Source organism: Engystomops pustulosus, chromosome 5, assembly GCF_040894005.1.
Source record: "Engystomops pustulosus chromosome 5, aEngPut4.maternal, whole genome shotgun sequence".
NCBI classification, from domain to species: Eukaryota; Metazoa; Chordata; class Amphibia; order Anura; family Leptodactylidae; genus Engystomops; species Engystomops pustulosus.
Window position 1 is genome coordinate 152,021,062 of NC_092415.1, and position 19,492 is coordinate 152,040,553.

The following is a 19,492-nucleotide window of genomic DNA, read 5'->3' on the forward strand; positions in this document are numbered from 1 at the left end:
AAAACTAATATAGAGGAAATCTCATTTGTTTTTGCCATCTTTTCGGAGACGTAACCTTAATATTTTTTGGTTGACAGAGCTAGTTTTGGGCTTATTTTTTACGAGTTGAGTTGTTCTTTTCAGTGGTACCATTTTGGCGCACATAACTTTTTTTGATCACTTTTTAGAACATTTTTGTGTAGAGATTTTATGAAAAATGTACATTTTTGGCGTGTTTTACGGGTTTTGTTTTTACGGCGTTCACCGAGCGGTTCCAATAATGTTTCTGAGTTATTGTACGGATTGTTACGGACGCGGCGATACCAAATATGTGGGGTTTTTTGGCGATTTTGTGTTTTTTTCACTTTATTGCATGTGTATAGGGAATATTTGTGTTTAGGGGACGTTAACTTTATTTAATTAATTCTTTTTATTAAAAAATTATTTTATGTAGTGTTTTTAACATTTTTTATTAACTTTTACAGGTTAGCTTGAACAAGTGATCCACTGATCACTTGTTCAAGCTCTTCTTGTGTTACAGCCGGGTCCTGCCAGAAGGCACGGACCCGGCTCACAGAAGAGGATCGCGCAGCCCCGGGCACCGGCAGTCCCGGGGCTGCGATCGGAGCAGCGGACCCCCCCGGTAAGCGCCGCGGGGGGTCCGATTCTTCTCAAATGCCCCTAGCACGCCGCGGTCAGCGCGACCGCGGCATGTCAGGGGTTAACACCCGCGATCGGAGAAATCTCCGATCGCGGGTGTTAGAGGCGGGTGTCGGCTATAATATATAGCCGACACCCGCAGCTTCTGGCGCGGGCTCCGTTCTGGAGCCGGCGCCAGAAGCATGACGTACTATTACCGCATTTTGCGGGAACGCACCTCCCGCCATGCAGTAATAGTACGTCAAATGTCGGGAAGGGGTTAAATAATGCCACTACAAAATGCTAATTTTTTATGCAGAAAACGAGCCCTCAAACAGCTCAAAAAAGTTATAGATTTTGAAGGTGGGTAGTGAAAAATTAAAAAGAGCCTTGTAATTAAAAAGTCCAACAGTTGATCATTGCTGCCTGGGATTAGATACGCTTAATAAGTTGCCAGCATTTAGAGGTCTGTATGTACAAGGAGTTATCTGTAAATAGGGTGTCCTCATGTCGGGGACCACCTCTAAGTATTAAAACACCATACTGATAGAACTGTAAAATCTCTGATGTTCAATACCATAATAAATGCCTAAACAGTACAGGGTTGGCGGAGACCCAGGTTTTAGAAAACAGTAGCTTTGAGGAATAAAATGAAATAAATTTTTAATTCTTTTTAATGTATCATTTTGGTGTGTGGCCATTTGTTTTATATTGTATACAATTGCCATTAAGTGCAATGCCCCAGTTTAAGACACCAATGTGCACTTTATTTCCTAGCTTTAGAACACATTTGCATAAATTATTATACGTTATAATATTTAAGTTATACTATACAGTGGTGCTGCTATACACTCACCGGCCACTTTATTAGGTACACCATGCTAGTAACGGGTTGGAACCCCTTTTGCCTTCAGAACTGCCTCAATTCTTCGTGGCATAGATTCAACAAGGTGCTGGAAGCATTCCTCAGAGATTTTGGTCCATATTGACATGATGGCATCACACAGTTGCCGCAGATTTGTCGGCTGCACATCCATGATGCGAATCTCCCATTCCACCACATCCCAAAGATGCTCTATTGGATTGAGATCTGGTGATTGTGGAGGCCATTTGAGTACAGTGAACTCATTGTCATGTTCAAGAAACCAGTCTGAGATGATTCCAGCTTTATGACATGGCGCATTATCCTGCTGAAAGTAGCCATCAGATGTTGGGTACATTGTGGTCATAAAGGGATGGACATGGTCAGCTACAATACTCAGGTAGGCTGTGGCGTTGCAACGATGCTCAATTGGTGCCAAGGGGCCCAAAGAGTGCCAAGAAAATATAACATGACACCACCACCACCAGCCTGAACCGTTGATACAAGGCAGGATGGATCCATGCTTTCATGTTGTTGACGCTAAATTCTGACCCTACCATCCGAATGTCGCAGCAGAAATCGAGACTCATCAGACCAGGCAACGTTTTTCCAATCTTCTACTGTCCAATTTCGATGAGATTGTGCAAATTGTAGCCTCAGTTTCCTGTTCTTAGCTGAAAGGAGTGGCAGCCGGTGTGGTCTTCTGCTGCTGTAGCCCAACTGCCTCAAAGTTCAACGTACTGTGCGTTCAGAGATGCTCTTCTACCTTGGTTGTAACGGGTGGCGATTTGAGTCACTGTTGCCTTTCTATCAGCTCGAACCAGTCTGCCCATTCTCCTCTGACCTCTGGCATCAACAAGGCATTTCCGCCCACAGTACTGCCGCTCACTGGATGTTTTTTCTTTTTCGGACCATTCTCTGTAAATCCTAGAGATGGTTATGCGTGAAAATCCCAGTAGATCAGCAGTTTCTGAAATACTCAGACCAGCCCTTCTGGCACCAACAACCATGCCACGTTCAAAGGCACTCAAATCACCTTTCTTCCCCATACTGATGCTCGGTTTGAACTGCAGGAGATTGTCTTGACCATGTCTACATGCCTAAATGCACTGAGTTGCCGCCATGTGATTGGCTGATTAGAAATTAAGTGTTAACGAGCAGTTGGACAGGTGTACCTAATAAAGTGGCCGGTGAGTGTATATAACTTTAGTCGTTAAATGTGTTCTCCCACTTACAAGCGGCCATTTATCGCCTAATAATATGTTTATGTAGAAATCTTCTTAATACACAAGTTATTATTTTATTATTTGTTTATGGGCTCTTGGAATGTTTCCCAGCTATATTTATTGAGAATGTTGCATGCTCAAAGCTCAACAGTCTCCAAATTATAACTGTAAGCTTATTATCATCAGACAGTGGTCTTTCCAGTGTAAGTCCAGTCCATTTCTAGAGCTCTTCAGCTCTGTAACACCTCTCCATTGACTACTTTGCTGCCATTGCCAAGACCTTTTTCCTGCCCATTTTCATTCATTACTAGGTACAGGAATATAGTTGTGCGGTACAAGAATCATACAGATTTTAGGTTAAAGCTAATGTGCTGTAACATCTACATTAGTAAAGTCATTTTCGCTTGAATTTCTCTACATAGTCAAAAATAATTATAATATACATTATATATGGCTTTATTTACATTATGGGGAAATGAAATCATTATTACATTCCTATAGAAATAAAAATCACATACCACACTTGTAAAGAAGAATACATATTTAAAAATATAGTTTCTGACTTCACAGTATAGAGTCATTGAAGTACACAAAGGGAAATAATTTCCATTTTCATATTCTAAGTTCTCCATCGCTTCTCCTTCCTCTTCCGTGACACATTGTGTGCTTTGTATAAAACTATTTTCAAAATTTATGATTGCACTTATTGCTAATCAATGCCAATTTACAGTACCTAATAAAGCTCAGGAAGTAAGCAGTAAATAATCTTTTTAGCTTGTCTGAGCAGAGCTGCCGAAACAGTACAAGCTACACTTCCCTACTGATCATATTTGATGTATCTTTATGTTTCCAATTTTTACTGACTTTTACAGTCCTTTGAGACATACTTACAATAGGATATCTCCTATGGCTGTCAAATACACAGCACTACATTAAGATCTTCGGAAATACAGCAAAACAGAATTAGACCTAATTTTCTTCAGACTAAGGCTACATTCACACTGCCGTTGCCCGCCCGTACCGTACCGTAGCGGGCAACGGCAGTGTACGGGGAGAGGAGGAGGAGGTGAGCGCAGCTCACCCCCGCCCCTCTCCATAGCAACCTATAGCGCACGGCCCCGTATTACGGGAAAAGATAGGACATGTCCTATCTTTTTCCCGGGTACGGAACGGTACGGTGCCGCACGTGTGCTGCACCGTACCGCTCCCGTAGGGTGCCGTGCGCTCATAGGAGTGTATGGGGGACGTATATCGGCCGTATATACGTCGGCCGTATATACGTCCCCCATACGTTCGTGTGAATGTAGCCTAAAACCAATGCAGCGGTAACAGCCTTTTTGAACATGGTACAAGGCGAATTTTGTAACCATTTAAAACACTATATAAATATACATGTAAAAGTATACAGTGGGTACGGAAAGTATTCACACCCCTCTACATGTTTCACTCTGGTTTCATTGTAGCCAATTGGTAAGATCAAAAAAGTTTTTGTTTTTTTTACACATGTACACTCTGCACCCCATCTTGACAGAAAAAAACTGATATGTAGATATTTTTGCAAATGTATTAAACAAGCAAAACAGAAATATCACATGGTCATAAGTATTCACCCCCTTTGCTCAAGACTGGGTAGAAGCACCAATTGAGCTAGTACAGCAATGAGTCTTCTTGGGAATGATGCAGCAAGTTTTTCACACCTGAATTTGGGGATCCTCTGCCATTCTTCCTTGCAGATCCTCTCCAGTTCCCTTAGGTTGGATGGTGAATGTTGGTGGAAGCCATTTTGAAGTTTCCCCAGAGATGCTCAATTGGGTTTAGATCAGGGCTGGGCCAGTCAAGAATGGTCACAGAATTGTTCTGAAGCCACTGCTGTGATATTTTAGCTGTGTGCTTAGTATCCTTGTCTTGTTGGAAGTTGAACCTTCGTTCCAGTCTGGGGTCCAGAGGTCTCAAAGAGGTTTTCATCCAGGATATCTTTATATTTGGCCACATTCATCTCTACTTAAATGTGCAACCAGTCGTCCTGTCCCAGCAGCTTTAAAACACCCCCATGGCATGGTGCTGCAACCACCATGTTTCACTGTTGTTGCATTCAGCAGGTGATGACCAGTGCCTGGTCTTCGCCACACATACAGCTTATCTCCATCTCCACTGATTGCATAGTGGACAGCCAGGGCGAGGAAGAGTTGTGGTATTCCCAAATGTCTTCCATTTAAGGATTACGGAGGCCACTGTTGTCATAGGAACCTTGAGTACTGCAAAATTTCTTTTGTGACTTGCCACAATTCTGTCTCTCAGCTCCTTGGGTAGTTCTTTTGACTTCATGATTCTCATGTGCTCTAACATGCAATGTGAGGTCTTATGTAGACAGGTGTTTGCCTTTCCTAATTAAGTTCTGTCAGTTTAATTAAACATGGCTCGACTCCACTGAAGGAGTAGAACCATCTCAAAGAGTATCACAAAACAATGGACTGCATGTGAATTAAATATGAATGTCACAGCAAAGGAAATGAATACTTATGACCATGTGATATTTCAGTTTTTCTCGTTTAATAAATTAGGCAAAAATATCTAGATTTCTGTTTCTGGTGCAGAGTAAATATTAATAAACAAAAAAAGATCTTTTCAATTGGCTGCAATGAAACAAAGAGTGAGAAATTTAAAGAGGTCTGAATACTTTCCATTCCCACTGTATATCTTACAATGTCAACAACAATGCCGTTCATTTAACCCAGGGGTCTCAAACTCGCGGCCCGCGGGACAACATTTTGCGGCCCCCACCTGGATGGAGAGGGCTCACGGGCTGAGCCCTCTCCATAGCCGGTAAGTCTTTGCTGCATATTGCAGCAAAGGCTTACTGGTAACACCCGCGATCGATGCTAGCACCGATCGCGGGTGTTTTTACAGCGTGGGCTGCCGGCAAAGCTGCCGGCAGCCTCAAACAGATAGCGGCGCATGGGCGCCGCCATCTTACCTGGGATCGCCGCTCCCCGTGACGTCATCGGGGGGCGGCGATCCGTCTCCATGGTAGCCTCAGGTCTTCCCGAGGCTATTTCGTTTTAACCCCTTCATTACAATGTGCTGATAGCACATTGTAATGAATGAGGAGGAAAATCCCCTTATACTGCCATACTGTAGTATGGCAGTATATGGTAGGATCGATCAGACAACCTAGGGAGTCTGAAAAATAGTATAAATAAAAAAAAAAAAAAGTTTTTAAAAAAAAAATTAGAATAAAAAAAAATTAAATTTCAAATCACCCCCCTTTCCCTAGAACTGACATAAATATAAATAAACAGTAAAAATCATAAACACATTAGGTATCGACGCGTCCGAAAATGCCCGATCTATCAAAATATAATAACGTTTTTTACAATGCGTTTTACCCCGTTACGGAAAATAGCGCCCAAAGTCGAAAATGGCACTTTTTTGCCATTTTGAAAAATATAAAAAAAATCTATAAAAAGTGATCAAAAGGTCGTACAGTCCTAAAAATGATATCATTGAACATATTATCAAATTTCGCACTGAGCCCCTGACTGGGCTCAGTGCGGTAGGAGCTTGGGACCCCTCGGTGCACAGGACGCGTTCATAGAGAAAACACGTCTCCCAGCTCGGGGCTTTCCTTGTGCTGGGAGACGCCGTGACATTTGAATCTGAATAATGATATTTTGTAAGCGCATTTTGTGTGAAAAACTTGATGCGGCCCAGCCTTACCCAGAATCTACCTCCAGCGGCCCCCAGGTAAATTGAGTTTGAGACCCCTGATTTAACCCCTTAACGCTCTGCGCCGTAGCTTTAAGGCGCAGAGGTATAAGGGATGTATGAAGAGGACTCACGGGCTGAGTCCTCTTCATACAAAGGTGGGGGTTTTTGCATTTTTCATAAAACCCCCACCGCTAATAACCGCGGTCGGTGCTTGCACCGATCGCGGCTACTAACCATGTGATTGCCGCCGGCAAAGCCGCCGGCAGCGTTTAAAAAACGGCGGCGGGTGGGCGCCGCCATCTTTATTGCGATCGCCGCGCCCCCGAACGTCATCAGGGGGCGGCATCTGCAGATTCGTTACAATGAGCCAGTGGCTCATTGTAATGAATGTGCTGCAAAAATGCCATATATTGCAATACAGAAGTATTGCAGTATATGGTAGGAGCTATCTGACCATCTAGGGTTAATGTACCCTAGATGGTCTAAAAAATAGTGAAAAAAAAAAAAGAAAAAAAAAAGTTTAAAAAATAAAAAAAATTAATAAAATATTAAAAATTTAAATCACCCCCCTTTCGCTAGAACGGATATAAAACAAAATAAACAGTAAAAATCACAAACATATTAGGTATCGCTGCGTCCAAAATGCCCGATCTATCAAAATATAAAAACGGTTACGGGCGGCGGTGACCTCCGAGGCGGGAAATGGCGCCCAAATGTCCGAAATGCGACTTTTACACCTTTTTACATAACATAAAAAATGAAATAAAAAATTATCAAAATGTCGCACAGACTTCAAAATGGTAGCAATGAAAACGTCGCCTCATTTAGCAAAAAATGACCCCTCACACATCTCCGTGCGCCAAAGTATGAAAAAGTTATTAGCGTCAGAAGATGGCAAAATTTTTTTTTCCTTTTTTGTACACATTCGTTTAATTTTTGAAAATGTATTAAAACACAATAAAACCTGTATAAATTTGGCATCACCGCGATCGCACCGAACCAAAGAATAAAGTAGGCGTGTTATTTGGAGCGAAGAGTGAAAGTCGTAAAAACTGAGCCCACAAGAACGTGACACACGTGCGTTTTTTTTTTCAATTTTTCCACATTTGGAATTTTTTTTCAGCTTCGCAGTACACGGCATGTTAAAATAAATAACATTATGGGAAAGTAAAATTTGTTACGCACAAAATAAGCCCTCACACAGGTCTGTACACGTAAAAATGAAAAAATTATGGATTTTTTAAGTTGGAGAGCGAGAAATGAGCCGAAAAACCCTGCGTCCTTAAGGGGTTAATGTATAATTTAGTTTGCATGACTGTCATGAGGCTCATCCCTAAAAATATACAATCTGAACTTTTTTCTGCAAAATACTCTTGTGTGCGGTAAAGAAATTATCTCAATTGTTTCATTCTGCTACTTTAGGTAGAGTTTTTTTAAGATTGCAGGATAAATGTGTTAAGTAAATGTTTCTCGTCTGGCAATCACCTATGGACATTGAGATTTTGCACCTATAACCATATCAAAACTAAGAATGCATTTCTTCTAATGCAGTTATGGTAGTAGCTTGAAATGTATCAGGTGATTGCATTCCCAGTAGGCAGGGACAGTACAAACCAGAAGCTTACATAAACTAAAAAGACTCACTATTTTCTCACTATTTGACATAAAATCACAATAAATCTTTCATGTTTTAGGTCAATTATGATTACCAAATTTATTTATATTTGCCAAATCCCAAAATAATGAAAGATATTTTTAAAGTATTTTTATGATTTTCTGTAAAGAGTTTACATATTCTAAGATTACAATGCCTTTAAACATTTTGGGACAACCCATATGATGATGTCATGTCTTCGGAAGCTTCAGATAATGTGATCTCTCTGTATTTCTAAGTAATTTCTCTATAACAACTTGAATAAATGTCAGGCAGAAGAGGGGAGTGTCTTAGCTTTGCTAGTAAAAACCAAGGAAGCATTTAACTGTACATTTGATTTCTTTTTTTATAGTTTGTATAGTAAAGTGCCTAGTTACCAACCAGTAGACAGAGGTCCTCAATGGTACACATGTGCTCTTCTATTAGCTTCTTATGCCCTGGTTTTTAGAAAAAAAAAAAAAAAAGACTTGGAGTCTGGAGCACCTCAGACTAATTCGCATAATTTTTAAAGCGCTTTTTTTCTTAAAATCAAGGGCATGAAAAACTAAAAGAAGATCCTGCCAGAGGGGGCACACACCAGTCTGTCAGTATTTTTGGTTTACAATCTGGTGATGGATGTCTATTAAGGCAGTGGTCCCCAACCTTTTTTGGCCCAGGGACCAGCTATTAACATTTAATTTTCTTCAGCGACAGGTGGGTGGGAGGATGCGGTCTGGTTTTGTAGTTTCATAGTCAAAAATGTATATTTGCATCCCCACCCTAACTCCCTGTGTGCATAGCTTATATTACCCCATTTCCTAAAAAAAGCTACCCCACACCCTCTGCTTCCAGTGTCCCCTTTTCCAGCTGAACTGAAAGATTTAATAATACTCACCTTTTTCATTCCCCTGCATTTGTCTTCTCTTCCTTCACCTCCTTTCTGCATTAACGCATGGTTCTATTGAGAGTAGACACGATGTGATGACATCATGATGCTCCCCCTCAATAGAGCAGTCCATTAGAGTGGAAAATTAGAATGAGGATTGCAGGGGAACAGGGAAGGTGAGGGTTTTTTTTTGTTTTTACAGAAATCGGCCACGTCCCGTTGGGTGGGGAACACTGCATTAAGGTGTAAATTTGTTGTGTTTTCTTCACATATGCCTCTATTTGCTATATACAAATGATCAGAAATAGCTTTCTGCATTCAACTGTAATTTCTCTTTTGTTTAGAACACAGAGCATAAAGGTATGTGCATTAGTTGTTCTGCAGCAAATACAAGATCACAAAGTGGAGGCCTGGCTGGGCAAAGAATGACTGAACATGCTCTTGTGTTGTATGCACGTACACATCTCAATAAGCTTCACAATGTACCATACTATGTAGATAAATTACATTACTCTTTACTAAACTTCTAAACAATCCAACAAGTATCTACGTTTATTAGGGATGGAGGAGACCATCAAGGGTATGATGAATTACAACTACTTTGACCATTGTGCGAGTCCATTTTTTAAACTTTAAATAAGTGCCATAAAGCTGTAAACCCTGTATAATAGAGGATCAAAGGGCCCTCTTCATAGAGTCTGCTGAATTAGAGAGTTATCAGGAATCAGCAATTCCCGAAATCTCATGCTGTATTATTACAATATAGTGCATAAGAAATCAGGGCCTTTGGTCCCTAAAGTATAACAATTCATATCACCTGCCTTTACCTTGCTGGCAGATTTAAATAAACAAACAAAATCATAATCACATGTTAAGTATACCCATGCCCCAATATTTAAAAGTGATGGTCCATAATGTGAACATTGTAATATGAATAAAAAAATATGTGAATGACTGATTTTTGACACCCCAATTAAAAGTACTGAAATGGTCAAACATTTCCCAAAGTCGAATCACTCAAAAAGTCAGCTAGTCCTTCCGAAAAATTTTTACAATTTACGCATCAAAGTATAAGAGTTACGGGAGTCAGAATATGGCAAAACAGATATAATTTTTTTATCTCCATAACTGCACTGACCCAAACAATGAAAGGGATGTGTCATTTGAACTGCACAGTGAAAGCTGAAAAAACTAAAAACCAATATAAAGAGAAATATCCTATACATCTTGCCCTATCCTTGTGTCTAGCAATTCCTCCACGAATGTCTATGTCCAGCAATACATCGGGAGGGAATTCTGACTGGACTGCAGGTACATGTACATAACTGAAGGAAGACGTAGTTGTCCAATCACTGTGATCAAAAGTTCATGTATGATAAAAATATCCATGACCAACATAGAAGGAAACCGCTGATGCGTTTTGGCCAAAAATTTGCACTTATTCTTAGCCTTAAGCTAAGAATATGGCCCCTTGCACAGATGTAGCACATGGAAGGGTGAAGGAGGAAGGGGGGATGTGCTCTCCACAGGTCGCATACTACACAGGGAGAACACCCGGAGCGATGAGACACAGTGTACTCACTGCAACGTGATTGGGTCCTGAAGACCTCTTGGGGGCGAGGGGGCAATAATATGGCTGCAAATTGTGTTGCTGTATCACAGGCTTGTATATAGTCATTTGCATGAGACCTAAGGGGGAGACTGTTTGCCTGAAATATATGAATTTTTGAACACAGTGACTGGATAACAACTTCTTTCTTCTGTAAAAACAAATCCTGTATGAAAATGGCAGTAGAAAAGTCGGGAGCAAAATAATTGAAAAATCACACAGAAAAGGGCTGAAAAGAATAGAAACTTTACCTACTCTTCTGTATAATGCAGGTCATGTGATACAAAAATCACTCACATTCCATGTGACAACTCAGAAATCAATGTGAGAAAATGACCATTACCCACATTCTCATAAGACCTGGCTCCTAATTTGCTTTTCAAGATAAAAGGCTCAATGGAGGCTTTGGTACAAATAGGAACAGATCACATACACTCACTGGCCACTTTATTAGGTACACCATGCTAGTAACGGGTTGGACCCCCTTTTGCCTTCAGAACTGCCTCAATTCTTCGTGGCATAGATTCAACAAGGTGCTGGAAGCATTCCTCAGAGATTTTGGTCCATATTGACATGATGGCATCACACAGTTGCCGCAGATTTGTCAGCTGCACATCCATGATGCGAATCTCCTGTTCCACCACATCCCAAAGATGCTCTATTGGATTGAGATCTGGTGACTGTGGGGGCCATTTGAGTACAGTGAACTCATTGTCATGTTCAAGAAACCAGTCTGAGATGATTCCAGCTTTATGACATGGCGCATTATCCTGCTGAAAGTAGCCATCAGATGTTGGGTACATTGTGGTCATAAAGGGATGGACATGGTAAGCAACAATACTCAGGTAGGCTGTGGCGTTGCAACGATGCTCAATTGGTACCAAGGGGCCCAAAGAGTGCCAAGAAAATATTCCCCACACCATGACACAAACACCACCAGCCTGAACCGTTGATACAAGGCAGGATGGATCCATGCTTTCATGTTGTTGACGCCAATTTTTGACCCTACCATCCGAATGTCTCAGCAGAAATCGAGACTCATCAGACCAGGCAAGGTTTTTCCAATCTTCTACTGTCCAATTTCGATGAGCTTGTGCAAATTGTAGCCTCAGTTTCCCTTTCTTAGCTGAAAGGAGTGGCACCTGGTGTGGTCTTCTGCTGCTGTAGCCCATCTGCCTCAAAGTTCGACGTACTGTGCGTTCAGAGATGCTCTTCTGCCTACCTTGGTTGTAACGGGTGGCGATTTGAGTCACTGTTGCCTTTCTATCACCTCGAACCAGTCTGCCCATTCTCCTCTGACCTCTGGCATCAACAAGGCATTTCCGCCGACAGATCTGCCGCTCACTGGATGTTTTTTCTTTTTCGGACCATTCTCTGTAAACCCTAGAGATGGTTGTGTGTGAAAATCCCAGTAGATCAGCAGTTTCTGAAATACTCAGACCAGCCCTTCTGGCACCAACAACCATGCCACGTTCAAAGGCACTCAAATCACCTTTCTTCCCCATACTGATGCTCGGTTTGAACTGCAGGAGATTGTCTTGACCATGTCTACATGCCTAAATGCACTGAGTTGCCGCCATGTGATTGGCTGATTAGAAATTAAGTGTTAACGAGCAGTTGGACAGGTGTAATAAAGTGGCCGGTGAGTGTATAAGAATGATAGGAGCAGAATAACCTGTACATTAAAAAAAAACCAACACAACAGTAATAGCAATAATGAAAATTACTAGCATTGTCTCTCTCAATATGGAATGAAACGTGAGATGTTAAATGTTAATGCATCCCCACTTCAACAGAAAAATGGTTTGAAGCATGTCAAGTATAATAAAGCTCATCTAGAAGGGAACATGGAAACATCTCTCAGTAAGTAGAAAAAATAGCAGGTACTCACAGTGTATCTTCATGATACACTACTCCATGATATGCATTTACGTTTATATACGTTGACAGGTTCTACATTTACATAGATGCAAACATCACAGGAAAATAATTCTTAAAGGAAAACCATCTCATGTCTGAGACAAGAATACCTGGCTTGTGTCTAGACTTAAAATGGAGATGATTTTTTGAAATCTTTATTTATATCTTATATTGTTTACAATTACTACAGACAAATATGTGGTTGACGTTTTGCCATACATGTTGCATGGATATTAATTTAGTCTCCAAATTAATACATGTCACTTCGTATTTTGACCGTTTCCCCATTCTTTGTTCTGGTCCGTCCATTTCTGACAATGTACAGTATACAGGTGTTCCCCTATTGGTAATTTATTGTACTTTAGCCCCAGGCTACAATGATCAGCTGAAACAGTTATTAAAGGTGTTTGCAATTAAGATTTATTTGTAATCCTGGTGCCTATGACAACCCAACATTTTTAAAATCCAATCGTCACAGAGACCAAAAACATTTTGCTTGGGGTTACAATTATAAAGTATACAGTTCCGGCTAACATCCAAATTCAACTTAAGAACAAACCTATAGACCCTATCTTGAACATAACCTGGGGACTGCCTGTACTATATTTTCCATGTGGCAGCTATAAAAAAAACTTACTGTTATCTGTAGGACTCCTGATTCCTTTTAATTGGATGATAAAACCTTGGTTACACTGGTTATATTAGACTTTGGGGCAGTGGAAGTATTTCTAGGAATCTCTAGGTAGTTTTTTTTACTATTTTAGCAGCACTCATAAGAAACATAATGTATTCCTGTATCATAAAGACAAATCTGATCTATTTACACTGCAAAACCTGGAACAGAGTCTTGTATTGCATCTATTAAGGCAATTTTACTTATTTGGCACAAGGTATAAGCTATTTACCTGTGAAGCTACTAGGCGTATATGTTTATATCGAGCCAGAAGCCAAGCATGTGCCATAGGGATAGTAATCATTTATTCCTTATTTATACAATTATTATGGATAAGCCCTAACACGTCAATATCTTATTAAATGACCAAGAGTAACCAGTGCCACTGTGAAAGAGGTAGACACATAACCACAGTATTTACTGCATACATCTATAAGCCTGACAGCTAACTACATGTTCATTACAGCCTCCTGGAAGGAGTCCAAGTATTCTAAAATCATTTCTGGTAGGTTTCGGTGGGGCTTAAAATGTTGTTTTTTTTTCCTCTTTTTTTTGGTTTTAAGCCTCAGCAATGTTCTCACACATACGGATCTGCAAGCTATAATCATGTCAAAAAGAACAATGTTTATCGGGAGAAATGTTTTTCGCCTTGGGCTTTGCCGAGAGTAGAAACAATGTCAAGTGGGCTTTTACAAACTACTAGAACAACCAATTTATATGGTGATTATATGTTATTCACCCTAATTGAGGCCGGGGCCGAAGGGATGTGCCTTTCATGTTAAAGCAAGTGGATGTTTGAGCCATCCTTCTTAACATGTGAGCAATTAAAAGGAATGGACATGTGGTTTTATTCTTTATGAGGCCACATAGGAGATATTAATCATAAAACAATCATCTTGAACATGTCACTTTAGAAATCTCTGGATTTCTTCATGGCTGTGGCTCACACACTTCCACTCATAATCAGCTGTATTATTGTGTCTCAGAAGAACACTTAGTTCTTACGTCTTGGTTTGGCGTTAATTAACAACGTGTTAATTTCAAGCTGCAGGGAAAAGTAAATTTATCTTTTTTTTCCCTGCGTATTGGTCCATTGCTGGGTTAGTGCTATTTAAATTCTGAAGCTATACTTGCTTGACAAGATCCTGCACTGCTGCAGGCTACAGTTCTCACATAATGCCTGAGGGGTTATTACAGTGGAGGATTTCTAGAGAGGACAATAAAGAAGCCTTACCCCTTCCCGAAGGCACCTCATTAGCAGAGTGTACGCAGCCAGGGGAATGGTCCAGATCTCTCTAGGGTGATCTTTTTTTTCTTCCTGTAATAAAACAGAAGTAGTAATAAATCAGGAAAAATAACTCTGCAACAAAGATGTGTTAAACATATTTAACAGTTTCCATGGATTACTTTTACATGTAATCAAGTGTAAAGTGAAAAAGTATGTCACATACAATATAGAGAACAAAGGAGATATTAGAAAATTTGTGCCGCAAATATTGTATAATTATAGGGGATGTCCAATCCCCCCCCCCCCAAAAAAAAAACATTTAAATGGCTCAGCAACGATGGAAAGGTTTTTAAAAAATTTAATTACTTAAAAGTAACCCTCATTTCAGACTACTGTATATATACTCGAGTATAAGCCGAGGTATCCAATTTTTCACGAAAAAACTGGGAAAAACGTATTGACTCAAGTATAAGCCTATGGTGGGAAATGCAGCCCCTACTCTCTAATAAAATGTCCAGCATTCTCCCCTCATAAATAAAATGTCCACAGCCGCCCCACACATTAATAAAATATCCAGCAGATTGCACTCCTTAAAATAATGTCCAGCATAGTTCCCCCATTAATATAATGTCCAGCAGATTGCACTCCTTAAAATAATGTCCAGTGGAGTGCCCCCATTAATGTAATGTCTCAAAGAGTGCCCCTTATTAATGTAATGTCCAGCAGAGTGCCGCCTTAATGTAATGTCCAGCAGAGTGCTCCCATTAATGGTATGCCCAGCAGAGTGCCCCCATTAATGTAATGTCCAGCAGAGTGCCCCCATTAATGTAATGTCCAGCAGAGTGCCCCCATTAATGTAATGTCCAGCAGAGTGCCCCCATTAATGTAAAGTCCAGCATAGTGCCCCCATTAATGTAATGTCAAGCAGAGTGCCCCCTATAAATGCAATGTCCAGCAGTGTCCCCCTTAATGTAATATCCAGCAGAGTGCCCCCTATTAATGTAATGTCCAGCAGCATACCCCTTTAATGTAATGTCCAGCAAAGTGCCCCCCTTAATATAATGTCCAGCAGAGTGGCCCATTAATGTAATGTCCAGCAGAGTGGCCCATTAATGTAATGTCCAGCAGCATGCCCCCTTAATGTAATGTCCACCAAAGTGCCCCCTCAACATAATGTCTAACAGGGTGCCCCTTTAATGTAATGTCCAGCAGAGTGTCCCCATTAATGTAATGTCCAACAGAGTGCCGCCTTAAAAATTACACATAGTACTCACCCTTCAGCAGCAACACTGCCGCGTCATAGTTTCTGTGTCTGCAGATTGCATAGACATGCATCGGAAGTTTGTTGGGGTTTGTTGGAATATAGGCATTGTGGGCTGTTTCAATTGTGCTGAAAATCTCTAATTATACTCAAGTTTGTACAGTATTTTTAATATTGTGTGGGGGGAAGTGTTGTGAAGGAGTGCTCACCATATCGTGCTGTGGCCCCAAAAAAGATAGAACATTCTCTATCTTCTGCTGCAACAACGGCCGTGAAGCATTACTTTCTATGGAAAGCCACGCTCACCCCTCCTCATCTGCGGCGTGGTTGACTTATGTGGGCATTTGTCCGTGTAAATGCACATATAGTATGTAAAAAAAACAGACTACTAAGTGCCCCTTAGTTACAATGTTACACACAGCATAAGGGGAGGAGAAAGAATCTGCTGCAGTGGAAAGGGAAGAGGTGAGAAACTGTGTTTATTATTTTTCACTGAAGGGAACCTGACATTAGGGAGGTCTTTTTTTAGCTGGAGACAGGTTCCAATAGCCTACAAATCATCTTCTCCTCAATTCCTCCTCCCTTCCTTCTCACTCATGGCCCTCCCTCTTGCTCCCTGAGTGAGGAGGAGGGGGATAAGGATTGAGAAGATGACTTGCCGTTTGAATTGTTCCCCCAGGACTCACCATACGCTGCTCAGGGAGCCTGATTATATAAAATAATCTATAAAAAGCACTTGAATTATTTTTATTGCTGACAAAGGCAGTTTGGAAATGAACATGCCATAGCTTATTGGAACTTGTCTTCAGGTAAACATGACCTCCCATATGACAAGTTCCCTTCAAGCAGCAACAAGGAAAGAAGGAGGGGAGGGGCCACAATATCAGGGGGAGCAGCTGGGGGGATATGATACAAAGGGAAACTACTGATTTGGGGTATAACATGAGGGGAAGCTTCAGGGGCGCATCATACTTAGAGGGGTAGCTGCTGTGAGGATCACAATCACTGGAGGAGCAGCTGATAGGGGCACAATATCAGGAGACTACATAATAAGGAGAATGGTGGAATCATACTGTGTGGGGTGGTGTAAAGGGTGGAGCAAAAGGCGTGACTTAGGGCAGAAAAATATTTTGTGGCACGCTGCTTTTATCCTTCTTTTGCTACTATGAAAATTGGGAGGCAAGGGTAACAGTAGTATTTACTACATACATCTATGAGTCTTATGGCTAACATTACACATAGTGTCCGCCCAGCATGGTCCCCTACATGTTCGCTTGGTGTGGAAGTGGTTTATGAGGAAAAATAATCACAATTCCTGGCAGTTTGCAAGAAATCTCCACCTATATCTTTAACAAATGTATAAATAAACAACTTTGCATTGCAACTACCTACCACCGTCTCCAGTTTCTTTAACCTATAAAAGAGCATCAGACAGGAGACAGACAGAACCTTGTTGTCTCGTATAAAGACCATCATGATTGTTGCCCTCCACTTTTAAGATTATTTAGTTATGTAGTTTTACATAAATAACAGCAAAATCTGTAGCCAGCAAAAGTATGACATAATGTAACTAAAATGATGTACTGGACCAAAGCCCCTCTGCCTGAGGGGGCCCAAAGACCTGTCTGCCACATAACGGGGCAGTAGAACTATAAATGGTGCATGATGGTTAGCAAAGTCCTTCAACACCTTTTGCATCTAGGCCCAAGAGCTTTAAGCTATGCCTCTGGGTCCTGCTGCCCCAATTTCTGTATATTTCTATATTACAATTCAGCAATGTTTCCTTTTCTGTCGACTAATCAAACTTTATTGAAGAAATGTATACCAGAACTACAGTGAAAAAAAAATAGGAAGGTAAATGAAGGTAAATGTGCCAATTCCAAAATCATTTGAATTTGTCACCATAGTAAACATACTGCTTGATGAGCAAACAATAAATTAAAAAGTGCAATAATGAGAAACAAACGACAAGGAGAAAATAGGAAAAATTATCTAAAAAGATGTCAGAAGTGAGTGTTGAAACTTTGGGAAATATCTCATGCTGGGGAGAACAAGACGACGTCCAATGATTTCACAGATACAAATGACAGGATCATTATCTTTGTAGAAATGCTTGCCAAACACTGACAGAAGTTAATGCTTTTCTGTTAAACTTGAGATGTATGTTGCCAGTTTAGGGTTACCTTATATTGAGCAGAATATTTCACTGAAACAGCAGGCAGTGCTATTCAATCCTTAATCGATCCCACTACCGCTATGCAAACCAAGTCAAACTTTGTACAAAGAAGCATAAAATGTAGCTCAATATTCCTTAACCCTATCCAAGTAACGAAAGATTTTACACAGTAAATTATCACAAATCATTGTATAATTTAGTAATCTCTCACATCGTGTAGGTAAACCACAATAACCTCTGCCCCATGGTATGCCCAGGCATAAACCAGCACATACAATGTATTCCTCCTGGAGTCATGATTATAGTCCCTTATATCATCCCGCACTGGCCCCCACCATTCCCTGCATCAGGGATTGGACGAGAAGACGATCTGAGGAGTCCAGGGACTTGGTTGTACAGTAAGTAAGTCCTGTTGTTGCTATGAAATACAAGGGGTTTATTGATTTGTATAACCTACAGCGAAGGAGCTTGTGTTTTATTATCTAGGAACTGGTAGCCAATATTAACTCTGTCTTTACCATTCTAATTATGTCTAAAATTAAACTTCAAAAAAAGTTTACTCACAGTTTTTAAGATAAAAGATTAAAAGGGGTTTTCCCAGGCAAAAAAGATCTCAAATTTTAATCCCATAGTAACGTGTACAGAATAAAGCAAATTTTTCAAGGGGTAATCCCACGAAGACAAGATTCTTAAAGGGGTATTCTGGGAATATGAACATCTGATACAGAAACTATAGTGTCACTAGTTACAAAATAGAGCTTAAATAGTTTGATTTTATGGTTCACGAACTGTTATGGGCTTTCTAAAGTAGGTGGAGTTGTCAAGATGGCCGCCACTGTAAACTACAAGTCCCATGATCCTTTAGTTCTCAGTAACCCCTCCTCCCTCTTATGCTCTCCTCCCAGTGATGATGTAACAGACTGCCCTGCTAGGTTACCATAGTAATGATGTGTAACTGCCATCACTGCATATGGCATCACTGAGATGATGTCTCACCACAACACTGGCCATACTGGATGCACTGCAACCAACCGACTACAGCCAAACATAGTGCTAAATAACATGACCTGCCCAGGCAGGTGCAGGACATGTGATGTGGACATGTGACCAGCAGCCATCTTCTGTCCTGTGTCTGCTTCGCACAGAGAAAATGAACGGACTGATGATTTTAATTGTGCATTACATTGTATTTCAGCAGCATTCTTCTAATAGGGTGGTCAACATTTTAAATAACTAATTGCATATTAGCTTATATTTTAAGGACTTATTTGTATATGACATTTCATTAGGTAGGCTCTGCTGTGGACATTTCATTGGGGAAGGCTCTGCTGTGGACATTCCACTGGGGAGGGCTCTGCTGTGGACATTCCACTGGGGAGGGCTCAGATGTGGACATTCCACTGAGGAGGGCTCTGCTGTGGAAATTCCATTGGGGAGCTCTGCTGCAGACATTTCATTGGTTACAGAGAATATGTGAGCTCAATGGGGAGCTATGATATCAACCCAAGGAAGCAAAAACTTGGTCCTATTTACGCGTTTCGGGTTCAGAGACCCTTTCTTAAAATTAGGACAAGAATAATTATTATTCTTGTCCTGATTTTGAGAAAGGCTCTCTGAACCCGAAACGCGTAAATAGGACAATTATTTATTATTTATTAAGTATGCTGTATGTATGTATGTATGTATGTATGT

General features: G+C 40.6%; 1 protein-coding gene across 5 annotated transcripts in view; it reads right to left on the reverse strand.

Annotated features, from left to right (window-relative positions):
- The window catches only part of ULK4 (unc-51 like kinase 4), a 488,957-nt gene that overhangs the window by 364,914 nt on the left and 104,551 nt on the right, over positions 1-19,492 (reverse strand). For all 5 annotated transcript variants that reach the window (XM_072153427.1, XM_072153424.1, XM_072153426.1 and 2 more), the window contains one exon: positions 14,370-14,453. In XM_072153427.1, the coding sequence (XP_072009528.1) occupies positions 14,370-14,453 (84 nt within the window). The remainder of the gene's footprint in view (positions 1-14,369; positions 14,454-19,492) is intronic.